Source organism: Balaenoptera physalus (assembly GCF_965194825.1).
Source record: "Balaenoptera physalus genome assembly, chromosome: 3".
NCBI lineage: Eukaryota > Metazoa > Chordata > Mammalia > Artiodactyla > Balaenopteridae > Balaenoptera > Balaenoptera physalus.
Window position 1 is genome coordinate 134,122,749 of NC_138890.1, and position 13,919 is coordinate 134,136,667.

A 13,919-nucleotide genomic window follows, 5' to 3' on the forward strand; every position below is an offset into this window, starting at 1 on the left:
ATTCCATTGTATATATGTGCCACATCTTCTCTATCCATTCATCTGTCGATGGACACTTAGGTTGCTTCCATGACCTGGCTATTGTAAATAGTGCTGAAATGAACATTGTGGTACATGACTCTTTTTGAATTATGGTTTTCTCAGTGTATATGCCCAGTAGTGGGATTGCTGGGTCATATGGTAATTCTATTTTTAGTTTTTTAAGGAACCTCCATGCTCTTCTCCATAGTGGCTGTATCAATTTACATTCCCACCAGCAGTGCAAGAGGGTTCCCTTTTTTCCACACCCTCTCCAGCATTTATTGTTTGTAGATTTTTTGATGATGGCCATTCTGACTGGTATGAGGTGATACCTCATTGTAGTTTTGATTTGCATTTCTCTAATGATTAGTGATGTTGAGCATCCTTTCATGTGTTTGTTGGCAATCTGTATATCTTCTTTGGAGAAATGTCTATTTAGGTCTTCTGCCCAATTTTGGATTGGGTTGTTTGTTGTTTTGATGTTGAGCTGCATGAGCTGCTTGTATATTTTGGAGATGAATCCTTTGTCAGTTGCTTCATTTGCAAATATTTTCTCCCATTCTGAGGGTTGTCTTTTCATCTTGTTTATGGTTTCCTTTGCTGTGCAAAAGCTTTTGAGTTTCATTAGGTCCTATTTGTTTATTTTTGTTTTTATTTCCATTACTCTAGGAGTTGGGTCAAAAAGGATCTTGCTGTGATTCATGTCAAAGAGTGTTCTTCCTATGTTTTCCTCCAAGAGTTTTATAGTGTCTGGCCTTACATTTAGGTCTTTAATACATTTTGAGTTTATTTTTGTATATGGTATTAGGAAGTGTTCTAATTTCATTCTTTTACATGTAGCTGTCCAGTTTTCCCAGCACAACTTATTGAAGAGGCTGTCTTTTCTCCATTGTATATTCTTGCCTCTTTAATCAAAGATAAGGTGACCATATGTGCGTGGGTTTATCTCTGAGCTTTCTATCCTATTCCATTGATCTATATTTCTGTTTTTGTGCCAGTACCATGCTGTCTTGATCACTGTAGCTTTGTAGTACAGTCTGAAGTCACAAGTCACACATTCTTAAGAGCTGTTGAAATGTCTCGTTCTAGGATGTACACCCTTAATGCATGCAGTTTCTGGACGTCAAGTGGACACAGTGAAGCTGCTGTTGAAGATGGGAGCCAATATTAACATGCAGGACGCTTATGGCCGCACAAGTCTATGCCTGGCAACCTATCTGGTACCAACTGTGTCTGTGATGGCTGTCAAAGAGTGGGGTGGACTAAATGTGTTGTTAGGGGGCCCCACTTGCAGAAGAGTGTTCTTGGATTTGTGCAGCTGGCCAACAGAAATAGAACGTTAAAGTTTTGCTTTAATCATCTCCAACATTTATATAACGACTTAGAGTTGATTTCATGGATTTAAGTCATTTTGGATCTTCCTAACAATCCTCTAAGTTAGAGGTGATATTGCCATGAGAGAAATATTCTTTTCCATCTTAATTGCATCAGAATTTCCCTTGGGGCATTTCTCAACACACTTGGTACTCCTTCTAAGAATGCCCTCTGTTAATACCCTCAGTGGGTGGTAACACTTGAAGCTGCAGTTAACCTTTTTAGGGCAGGATTAGTTGAGTGGAAGCTGAAGGATGAGCAAAGTAGAGAACAATGAGAACTGGGAAGAGTGGTGGGTAGGGAGTAGGGGAGAAATACCAGTCTCTTAAAGGACAACACCAAGCATAGGATTCAACCCCCAATCAGTGCCTGACTTAAAAATTATATAGAGCCAGTCCTCAACACAAGAGATTTCAGTCTGCCATTTCCCAACATTAGCACAAGCTTGGTGAAGCCTTACTGAAAATCTTCAAACCTCTCTCCTCTCAAATCTTCCCTGTAATCCTTTCGGGAGACTCCAGGGCTATCTTGAGTCCACGTCAAACAAGTCCTCCTTGGTGCCACACAAAGGTCATCATTCTCCCTCCTCTCCAACGTGGCTCCTGGAAATCTTCATCATAACCACTGTTGCTGCCGATGCAGCTTCTTGCATTTGCTGTTGCCGCCCGTTGACAGTGGTGGATTCACCCACGGTGTCCTGAAGCTGCCCTGGACAAGTAGAACACTTCCCTTCCCCAAACACCACACCTTCCACACCTTCCTGCTTGCAATAAAGCATTGCCCAGTCCTCACAGAGATTTTCTTTAGACACTGCTCTTTCATTTCTTATTTGCATGCCCTCTTTCTCTAGGACTCACACATGAAACTGGGAAGAATTTTTCAAAGTGTTGGGGTGCTTGTTTCAAATGTGGGTTCCTGGATTACACCCTAGACCTCCTGAGTCAGACACTCTGGGAGCAGGACAGGGGTTATGGGTGGAGAGAGAAGTGCCTGCATGTTAAACAAATCTCCCCAACAATTTTTATGCCCATTCAAGTTTAAAACACACTGATCTGTGAGTACTAGGTGAAGTCCAGTGTCTCAGACAGACTTACGATGGCCCTCTGAGTCCTCCTCCCTTCTGGCACATGCCCTAATAACTGTTCTTGCTTTAGGGATTTTTGGTGTCCGAGATGAGGAAAAGAGAAAATTTGGATCAGGGGATGGAGGAAGGGAATAGAGATGGTTTCTAAATTTAACTAACTGCCACTAGCATGCAGAAGAGAGTGAAACCAAGCTACACTTCTTTCAAAATTCTAAAATTCAAAATTTCAAATTTCTTGGGCTAGACAGCACTTAAGGGACTGGGAAGAAGTTCTCCTCTAGATCACAGTGAACAGTGAACCTAGCGAGGTGCCACCGTTGCATACAACTCTTTCCAGGAACGCATTCTAAGGAGCTGCATAGGGAAGTACGCCGGCATGACAGCATGGGCATTACCCTCTTACTGTTGACCCCACCTCTGCCTGGCAGCCCAAGGCCAGGCCCCTCACTGGCTCTCCTGAGGATCCCTGGGAAGGTGAGAGTAGGTGGTATCTTAGTGATTACACAGTGAGGCCCACCACTCCCTCTGGCAATGTTTGAATTCAAGTATTAAAGAGGAATTAGGCAAAGGGAGCACTCAGAAACTGTCTCAGTCACAGCTTCAAGCTCAACATACAAATAAACTTACCATAGATGTGTGATCCTAGGCAAATTTCTTCACCTCCTATGCCTCTTCCCTCATTTGTAAAATGTAGTAAAAATAATACCCTAAGTTTATCACTGTTGAAGGAGAACCACATGCAGAATCACCCAGAACATAGTAGGTCCAAAACATATTTGTTGGTTCTGAATAGTGACCATGGGTTTCAGATGTAGTCAATGGTTTTCTGATTTCTTTTCTGAAGAAAATAAAGAAAACCACATACACACATAGTTCCAGGAAATGTTGCAAAATGATAAAAATGTTTCAAACCCTTCCCCATCAGAAGATTTGTTTTTCAAAAACTGTAAAACTTTGGCCACTCAAAAATTTGGCAACTCTGAAATTTGTCCAGCATGCCTTTCTTTTGGGTGTCCTGGCCATATTTTTCTCTTTTCATCAGAAAACTTGATGACGGGCATTAGGAACTAAAACCAGATTTAATACATTAGTAAACTATGAAAATTATTTGCTTCTACTTAAGACAGATATTACTGGTCAGTTCTACAAAGCCATATTCAATTTTAGAACCTATGAATTTTAATGTGCTTTTGTAGAAAGATTTTTTTTGCAGACTTTTCAGAACCAAAAGCTCTTTTCTTATGATTATCTTTTTTTCTCCTCCATGCATTTAGTAACATTTTTATTGCTTCCAGTACTGCATGGGAAAATCTTCAGTAATCTTTCTCTTGTTACTGGGTAATCTTGAGGCTTAACTATACAGGAATGGAAGAAGGCAGGAAAAAATAGAGCTTTATTCTATTATTCTTCATAATAATAACTTCAGTTACTCATAAGTTATTATTATACTCATATACTTCATACACTTATAAGTATACTTATATACTTCATTTACTTATAAGTTTACTTTTAATTAGGTGAGTAACCCAAATGATTCTGAATGAATGTAGGAGGTGTTCTCCTTGGCACATGAGCCAAACTCAGTTATCAGCAGGGTTGGGTCAGTTACTTAAAGTATTAACAAACAGAAAGGGAGGACTAGCCTGCGGTTGTATTTTCCCTTTGAAATAGGAGAGACAGTGGAGAAATGACCCAGCTGTAAGTGCTAACCAAGGAGGGACAAGCATCAGATGTGGCAATATCAGGTCTCAATCTGGTGAATTAGTAGACAACAGGGAGTTCACAGGAAGTTTCTTGGGGAATTCATAGGGGGATAAAACACAACAATGGGGAGCCCTTAGAGGGTGCTGGTGATAGCCCCATATTCAGCAGCAGAAAGATCAGTCAACAGGGTGGCAGGGTCCCAGCCATTGGAGTAGGGCTTAGTTTAGAATTCCAGGCATCAGGAAGGGGACTGACTAGAATAAGCAAGATATTATCTTTGTGGTTACTAGAAAAAGAACTTGGAAAACAGGATGAAGGACCATTTATCAGATATAGATGAACTGAGGCATGGAGTGGAGGCTGGGACTCAAGAGTGACATAGGAGCCCAGTTTTGGAATTGGACACTGACATCCAGGTCAGACCATTGACGAGCATGATTTGGAGCTAAGCCCATAGAATAAGGATCTAGAGCTGATTAATCACCCCCATCACATGCCACATTTGGCTCTAGGAACTGGGTATAAAAGTGGAATGCCAGCAAGTGACCCTAGAAATGGGGAGGCAGACGCAGAAGAGTCCAGGAATCAGTCTGCATCTTACAGGGTAAAGGTCCCAGAAGACTCAGGAATCCACACCTCAAGACCTTCAGCCCTCTGTTGTCTAAATGGGAGTTATGGTCCTTAACCAACCACTTCAGGTCCAATAGAACATGTTTTTAGCCAAACCAAAGAAGAAAGGGAAAGAAAACTGGAGAAAGTTTGTTGGACTCTGTTACTATGTTATGCGAGATTGTGTTACATAACTATGCTCTTGCTCTTCCAGGGTTGGCTGGAAGGCTGTGTGAGTCTACTAAGAAATGGTGCCAAGCACAATATCCCTGATAAAAATGGCCGTCTGCCACTGCACGCTGCCACCGCTGAGCCTGATGTGAGGTACGTAGCCAGGTTCACACGACGCTCAAGTTGGGAGGCACCCAACTTGGATTAGAAGGTCATCTAATCCAATCCATGTGGCAAATAAAAACAAAATCCATCCATTTTTTTGGTATTTGCAGGAGACAGGACCCCATCTCAGTGAATCAAAATATCCTGGAACAATCTCAACTCTAGTCTCAATCCCAATTTTACTTCGATAAAACCCTTTTCTCCTAGTCTCTGATTTAAGAAGAAATGCTGTTTGTCATCATCTGAATTTCATATATTCATTCATTCAATTAATCAGTCAATTATTAACTCAATAACTATTTATTGAGTGCTTGTTATGGACCAACCACCGCTCTAGGCCCTAGAGTTCCCCAGTGAGCAAGACAGTGTCTCTGACCTCACAGAGCTTACTTTCTAGTGAAGGAGTTAAGTGGCACACTAGTAAACAAATAAATAGGATAATTTCAAATAGTGACGAGTGCTGTGATGGAAACCAAACAGGGTAAGAGAAGGTTAATGTATGAACCCAGAGTCATGCCAACATTTATGGGCTGGAAGGAGGCAAAGACCCAGCAAAGGAGACTGAGACAGGGGGACCAGTGGGTGAGAAGGAAAACCAGAAGTGTGTGCTGCTGGAGATCATGCACAGAAAGCCCTCAAATAGTTGGATGATTGAGGTCACCTTTTTGTAAGACGATTGAGCAACAAAGGAAAAAGCTTTGCCCAGACCAAGTGTAGCTCCCCCAGGCCTCTGTATCCAAGTGGCCTGGGTCCCCAGTCTTTCGAAAGCCCCTTCTGGCAGCTTGATGACAGCACACTTCCCACTGTGGAATCAGCAAGGTTCCGTTCCAGGCACTTCCTGAACCTCTGCTGACAGAGCAGGCCTCTGACAGGAACTTCACGCTCCCCAGAGCTAGGCTGCAGGCCAGCAGCACGGTGGGTGCATTCTGCTGCCTCCTTCAGACCCTGTGTTCGGAAGTAAACTGAAGCCTTGCGGGGGTTGAGGAGACCAAGGCCCCTTCCAGGTTGAGAGGTAATAGGATTTCTTCATTTCAGTGTGTTTACACTGAAGTTAAAGGACTTGGGAAATTCCAGGACTATTCCCAACCAAGCCTTGCCTCTATTGTCATTGGATCATATCCAGGAATAATAGAAAACTAGGATTTACTCAAAGCCCAACAAAACAAGGAAGTTTAGAGAAGAAACAGCAAGCCCAGAGCTAACAATCAGTAGACATCATAAAAAGATGACCACCTTTTGATGAAAAAAGAGTGCCTTTTCTAGACAGCCCACAAAAATATCTAGTCACAAAATCATACTGTCTTCCCAAGACTGATCTTTAGAAAATACATTTTAAACGTACCTTTTAAGATTATTCTGCCCCAGTTTACTCCACTTAGATGATTTTTACCTGCCTCACTCAGAGTAGTCATTTCAAAATCTACCTGATTCTGGAAAATGAACACCTGCTTTAGTTATGGTAATCATAGCTGTTGTAACAAGTAAAACCCAAAGCTTCAGCATTTTAACATGATAAAAGTTTAGTCCAATGTAGGTTTCCTGGATGGGGGCAGGGGGCCTCCCCTCCACAGGTAATTCAGGGATGCAAGCTTGTGGCTTCATCATCTCCTAGCATCACAGAATCCTTTTTGTTCAGCCTGCAGATAGGGTAAGAGGAGCTTAGATAAGCCTCACTTGTTTCTTTCAGATCTCAGCCTGTAAATGACACAATTCACTTCTGCTCACATTCCATCAATAAGGATGAGTCATTTGGCCATAAAGAGCGATGGGGAACATAGTCCCTGACCAAGAATCCACCTCCCGGCGATGACTCCAATCCAAGAAAGGGGGGCAAGACTTTTGGTGAAAACCTGGCTCTGCCATTAAACCATTGCACCTGAGGGGTGAACTAAGCCTTGGCAGTCAAAATCACACTCAAGATCAATTTGGTCAATAGATTAGGCTCATCATCTGAAATCACTACAATAATATATTAAAAACTAATCTAAGTGTACTTCCTCTTTTGTGGACTTATTAGACTATATCTTATTATGCCCAGCGGTGCCCCTAGACTCTCTAGGATTTACATTACATCACTGTAACTGAGATAGCACAGAGCTGTGGCTTCCCCTTCTCGTGAAATTGTCCCAAATGACCCAGTCACCACCTTGGGAAGAGCTGAAGCCAGAAAAATAAACATCCTCTGTGTGCTGATGATATAGTTTTATTGTCCTAAATGGACAGTTAGCTAATTCTGGAAGATAAAATCTGCTTTAGTGATGGTAATGCTAGCTGCTGTAACTAGTAAAACCCAAAGGTTAAGATTAAATATTCCAAAACTAAAATTATCATACCTGTTAAATGTTCTCCAAAAATGAATTGGGGTAAACCTTAACAACTGTCGACTGAAAAAAAAAAAAAAAAGCACAACGTGAGAGTTGTGAGTTAAGTTTTATTTGGGGCAAAATGAGGACTTATAGCCCAGGAGAGAGCATTTCAGATAGCTCTGAGAAACTGCTGCAGAGGGGTAGGGGAGAAGGTCAGTATATATGTGATTTCAGTGAAGGGGGAGTACGTGCAATCAAGCACACATTTTTGCAGAAGGTTGCTGCTAGTCACGAGGAGCAGATGTCACCATGAAAGATTTTAGTGCTTTTCTAGATATGAGGAGATGCAAGAATTGGGCTCATAAAATCTTCTCCTGAAAATATCTAACTATCTGAAGGCCAGTTCTGCCAGTTTTTCGCACAGCACAGAGTGCCTCATTCCTGATCTCCACCCTGAACTCCTTTCAGGGGGTGTTGAAGGTCAGCAGTCTCAGCAGCTTGTGATTTAATCCTTGTAGGGGTAGATGGCAAGTGCCAACCTTTAGTTTGACACAACCCATACAGCAAATCAACTGGCTTTGTTACCTAGAGAACATTTCAAAACTAGCTTGATTGAAAGGATTCCTTATGGAATTACATTGCTTAAAATTAGATATTTTATCATTGTTTTATTGAGAAATTTTATGGCCGTGGCAGAGTTTGATAACATCTGCATTAAATCCTTCAAGCCGAAACTAACCGCACCAGAGAAGTTGGGCTTCAGTTGCCCATTTGTTTGTGTGTCTGCATGAACTCAGAATCGTTTTCTGAGAAAAAAAAAGTCTTGGTCTATCTTATGGGCACTTTCTAATCCTAAAATCATAATGCAGAAGGGAGTGACCTTCCATTAGGCCATGCATACCTGTTTGACTATTTAATTTTCCTAAGTGGATACAACTTTAGGCCAGCTTGTCTGACCATTAAAGCATGTAGGTCTGTAGTTACAAAAAGGGTGATGATGACAAACAGCACTGATTATTTATCATGTTCTGAGCAAAGTTCTTAGTGCTTTCCATGTACTATCTCATCTAATCTTTACCACACCTCTATGTGATAGGTAATATTTCTATCCCCATTTTATAGATGAGAAAACTAAGGCATCAAGAAGAAAACTAATTGCCTAGTGCATGTGTGAAGATAAGTAACCTGCCCAATGGGTCTGCTGTGCTCCTGGAGTCCACTGCTGTGGACCCTCTTGAATTTATTTTAATGGCCACATTCTATCATTAAGCCCTCAGTCTACACTGAGAGGCCTTATAAGAAACAGCCATACAAAACTCCTTATTGTCTGATTGTCAGGAAATTTTTTTTTTTGTTACAGTGTCCAAAAAAATCTTTTCTGAAAAACCACAAGAAAAATGTCTACTAAAGGAGGAATTCCTGTGCTTCTCCTGATAAATTATTTTTTATTTTTACTGTGTGGACACTGTGACTTATCATCATGTTTCTCTCTTTGCACATTTAGAAAACTCAAAGCCCAATTTGTGTCTCACCTCTGGCATGCACATAGGACCATAATTATGTGTTCTTTATCCTGCCCTCATTTTCTCTTTGCCTAGTTTTTTCGCTTGTGATCTTGTTTTACTATATGTATCTGAAAACCACCTAAAATCCTGTTTTTGGATTGAGGTAAAGGGTGGCCAGGAGTGCCAGCTCAGGAGTCAGACTGACTGAGTATGAATCTGGCTCCATATCTTACAGACCATATTATCTTGGGCAAGTTAACATGTCAAGGTTCAGCTAGCTTTCTTTTCTAGAAAGTAGGAATAATACAGTACTTACCTCATAGGTAAGTAGGCAAAAGTAAATGAGAAAATATGTGGAAAGCACTGAACACTGTCAATTGTCCATGTTCAGTAAGTGTTAGTGGTGATGATGAGGGTGATGATATTGATGATGATGATGATGGAAGATAGAAATAAAGTACCGTAGATCAGCACTAAAGAATGAAACCCTGCTACGGCCACCCACCAGCTCTCACCCTGGCCTTCTTCACCTTAGCACACACAGGTCCCCAAAAATATATCTGCACACACAGGTGCATGCCCACACAGTCCTGCACCCACTGACATGAGCACACATTTACTGCGAAGGTCATCAGGGTATGAACAGCGCTCCCATTTTTATTAACCTTGGGACATTGTAGAGCATTGCAAGATTTCAGAACCCAATGAACATTAGACTCAACCATTCAGTGTACATGCATCTATATTTTTCCTCTAATCATAAGCATATGTACGAGCCACATTGTGACCTTGTACTCAGGTATTCATACTCCTTTTAAAATCCACTAACTCCTATATTTCCAAACAGCACACTCCTTCCACTCGGTGCTTGCTAGAGACTATTTAGAGTGAAGTCTCAAACTGAAGCTGCTTATAAACAAGCCAAGGGGACACGTCAATCAGCCCTTTGCCTCCAGAGAAATTTTGGTTCTCTGATGGAAACAGCTCACTAGCAAACCAAACAGTGGCAATATACAGCGTTAGCTACGCTACAGCTCTGTGGGAAATCTAAGCTGCTGCCGGGATGAAGGACCTATAATTAAGAACACGAAGGCAAGCTGGATGTACAAAAGCAAAGGAGCACAGGTTTCATCTCACGAGTCCCCTTCCTGCTTTGAATGCTCTGCTTCTCAGCAGGTCCGAGTTTTCTCCCTTTCAGCTCCCCATTGCTCTTCTTGCTTCCTTGGCTGGGACATTCAGAGGGCGTCCATGTGAAAGAGGGGGCATGATCATTAAGACAAAGCTCCAAAGAGCACGCAGTTGTGTTTGTACAACACTGCGCATGCTAGAGTTGCAAGGCAAGCAGCGATTTCCTCTGAAAGCAGCCACAGGGCTCTCTGAAAGTCTTTTTTTATGGTCTCCATGGTTACCAGCAGATTTTTTTTTTTTTTTTTTTCCTTCCAGAGTGCCAGCAGCTCTGCCTCTTTTCATTGCTCTTGACTACAGCCAGAGGGAGGAAGGAAATCATTTCTTTGGGGTCCTGTTCTCTAGTTTCCAGGTGATGCATTCCAACCTGCAGTGGATGTTTCACTGAAGCATACTCTCACCTCCAGGCAGCTTCAGGGACAGGAGAGCAGATGACGGGCTTGGGGACCCTTTTTCCCAGCCATCCCTGGGCTGAGCCAGCTCCAGGACTGTGAGCCCAAGAGGCCAGCAAAACAGAGAAGCTCAAGGAGACAACCCTCCCCCCCTTTCCGGGATACATCTAGCTGAGCTCTCTCTGGCCTCCCAATCACCTAATGGCAATCACAGGACCCCAGAATATAAAGGGTAGGAGCCTTTTAAGAAATTAATCATTATAGAGAATTTATTATAGTATGTAAAGTCCATGTTAAGTGCTCTATATGCTTTGACCCATTTAAAGTTACAACAAATCTTTAAGAAGTAGGGTTGTTGTTATGTTTATTTTACAGATAAGAAGATGTAGGCACTGAGAGTTTTATAACTTGTCCAAGGTCTGGCTGATTGGTGAGGGAGCAGGGCTTCTAATAGAGGCTCCAGTCTGGCTCCAGCCTCCGTGCTCTTATCACTCACCACTCTGCCTGTCTGGGAAAGCTGCTGCTGGGGACCTGTGCCTGCTGTCCTGGCAGCTGGGATGAGGTGAGCCTTATGCTGTGGCCTGGAGATCTGAGAGCAGAGTTTTAGCTGGTGCTAATAGGAAATTGGGCTGGGGGGTTATGGGAGAAATACTCCTGGGTCACCTTAGCACAGAACAGGAGCTCTGAGAAAACAAAACTAAGAGGTCTGCAAGTCCGCTGTTAATTAAGACAGATGTGGGACAAGTATCTTGCAGATTACCTCTGAACCACGGAACAGTATAGAAGCACCAGGCTGGAAAGCAGACACCTGGTTTCTCGTCCAGGCTGGACAACCAAGACAGCGTGTGATGGCCTTGGCAAGCCGTTTAGTGCATCAGGTCATTTGCTCTCATAAAATGAGAGAAAGAGAGAGAGAGAATACTCATCTGTAAATTTGTACCAGCTTTAAAGATCGATGAGTCTCAGTGACTTAGGAATGAAATGGAGGCAAACAGTATAGGTTGGCATATATCACTCAGGGTCATGACAGGGAAGACATGAAATAGTAAAAGAGATGACCAAGAAAGTTTAATGAAAGGCTATTTGAAATTAACCAGCAAGAGATGGTGACAATCTGCCACCCCCACTCCCCTCCAAAAGCAGGAAAATGTTCCACCCCGAGGCCACAAGAGGTGAGGAAGGAAACTGTTACTGGAACCTGCTGAGAGCTGGGCGGTAGTTGTAATTGTAGTGTAGGAGAGGGGCCACCTGGCAGGAGCCAAGGCCTTTAGTAGAGGAAAGAAATCATTGTCAGGAAGGGAAGTGGCTTCTCTCCTTCCTCCTGCTGGTTCTCCCACTGACCAAACCCAGTGGGAGGTCAGAGGGCAAGGGACCTGGATGATGAAGTTATTGGAGGTCAGCCTCAGTGTAGGACACTGCAGGGTAGAGACTGGATCTGAGAGACAAACAGAGGACTATCCAGCACAGGGCTCCCCCTGTGACCCTTGGAGGCTCACCTAGGATGTGAGAAGAGGTCTTGATCTTCCCACCCCCATTCTCATCTGGTTTAGAGCCAACTTCCCCCAGTGTGATCACGCTGCTCTGGAGGAGCCCCAGAAGATCCTGTCCGACTACAGATGATCTCAGTCTGCTCAGGGTTAGCCGAGGATAACCAGATTGGACCACCACTGACCTCCTGCTCACTCTCACTCTCCCTCCCCCAGCACTTCGGACCCAATGTGCCCTAGAGATTAGACAATGGCCATTAATGATAGAGAGAGAGAGGGGGAAAGAGAGAGAAAGGAAAGGGAAGGGAAAAGAAGAGGAGAGGGCAGGGTAGGGGAGGAGAGGAGAAAGAGGAGAGAGAGAGAAAGAGAGAAGGAAAGAGAGAAAGAAGAAAGATAGTCACCCCTTACCCTCCCCCCCATAAAGCAGCTATAAGGGAAAATATAAAAAATAGCATTAACCAAAATACAATTATTTTTGTAGCATCTTCCCACCTGACGGAGAAATTCTAGAATTCAGAAAGGATAAAGAGATGTGCTGTTTACAGTCATAGCCACTGTTCCTTTAAAATCTGTATACTAGGAGTTTTACACCTGTTATGTTATTTAACCCTCACCACCACCACGGCTGTTATTATCCTTGTTGGAGAAGTGAGGATACAGAAGCTCAGAGAGGTCATGCGGTGGTGAGGCCAGAATTAAATCACAGCAGTATCCTGGCTCCCCAGAAAACAGTGATAAGACTAGATTTAAAACCTAGGCTTCCTGGTTATATTACCCCCACTGAAGAAGTCCACCCCCATTTAAGTTCTCTTTGTAACACAGTATGATCAATCCCTCTGACTAATATTAAGCAATCTAATACTTAGGACTTTAGATGTCATCTCAGCTGAGAGACAATGAAAATCTGATTCAGGAGGAGGCTAAGCCATTTTATTTTTCAAATAATTCTTCCAAAATAATTGCTGAATTTTTTCATTGTCTGCCCATAGACAATCCTTTATCATCTTGGTGAGTATATTAGTTTGCTGGGGTGACTGTAACAAAATCCCACAGGCTGGGTGGCTTAAACAACAGAAATTTATTTTTTCACAGTTCTGAAGGCTGCTGCTGGAAGGCCAACATCAAGGTGCCAGCAGGGTTGGTTTCCTCTGAGACTCTCTCCTTGGCTTGCAGATTGCCATCCTCTTGCTGCCTCTTCACATGGTGTTTCCACTGTAAGCGTGTGCCTCTGGTGTCACTCTGTGTGTCCTAATCTCCTCTTTTTATGAGAACACCAGTCAAATGGGATTAAGGCCCGCTGTAATCCTTCATTTTAACTTAATTACCTCTTTAAAGGCTCTATCTCCAAATACAGGCACATTCTAGGGCATTGGGGGGTTAGAGCTTCAACATATACATTTGGGAGGGACACAATTCTTTCTATAACAGTGAGTATCCATTGATTTATTCATTCAGCACCTTTCTCAGTGGTTTCCAAATCTGATTGTTTACCAGAATTTTCTGAACAGCTTATTTAAACGGTAGAAGCTACGCTTCTCTCCAGAACTCCTGCGTCAGAAACCTTGAATATACAGCCCAGGTAAAAAAAAAAAAATCTCCCCAGGGACTTCTGAGATGGAGCCAGGGTTAAAAGTTCTAGGGTTAAGTATTCTAGAAATAACACTGTGTTCTAGGCATGCTTTAAATGCTGTATGCATATTAACTCATTTAATCCTCACGCTGATCTATAAGGTAGGCACTTTTTATTACCCCCATTTTATAGATGAGGCTGCATAGGCACAGAGGAGTGAAGTTACTTGCCTGTGGTCACAGAGCTGGTCAGTGACAGGACTGGGATGTGAAGCCAGGTAGTCTGGCTCCAGAGTCTGGGCTCCTAACCACTATACTCAACTGCTTCTCTCCCACAGATGGAGTAC

At 42.7% G+C, this 13,919-nt stretch overlaps 1 protein-coding gene across 3 annotated transcripts in view; it reads left to right on the top strand.

Moving 5' to 3' along the window:
• The window catches only part of ANKRD55 (ankyrin repeat domain 55), a 415,656-nt gene that overhangs the window by 358,895 nt on the left and 42,842 nt on the right, over positions 1-13,919 (top strand). For 2 of the 3 annotated variants that reach the window (XM_082457594.1, XM_082457595.1), the window contains 2 exons: positions 1,111-1,241; positions 5,007-5,116. In XM_082457594.1, coding sequence (XP_082313720.1) covers positions 1,111-1,241; positions 5,007-5,116 — 241 coding nt within the window. Of the gene's footprint in view, positions 1-1,110; positions 1,242-5,006; positions 5,117-8,527; positions 13,012-13,919 lie in introns of those variants that run through there. The other variant, XM_082457596.1, reaches the window with a different exon arrangement.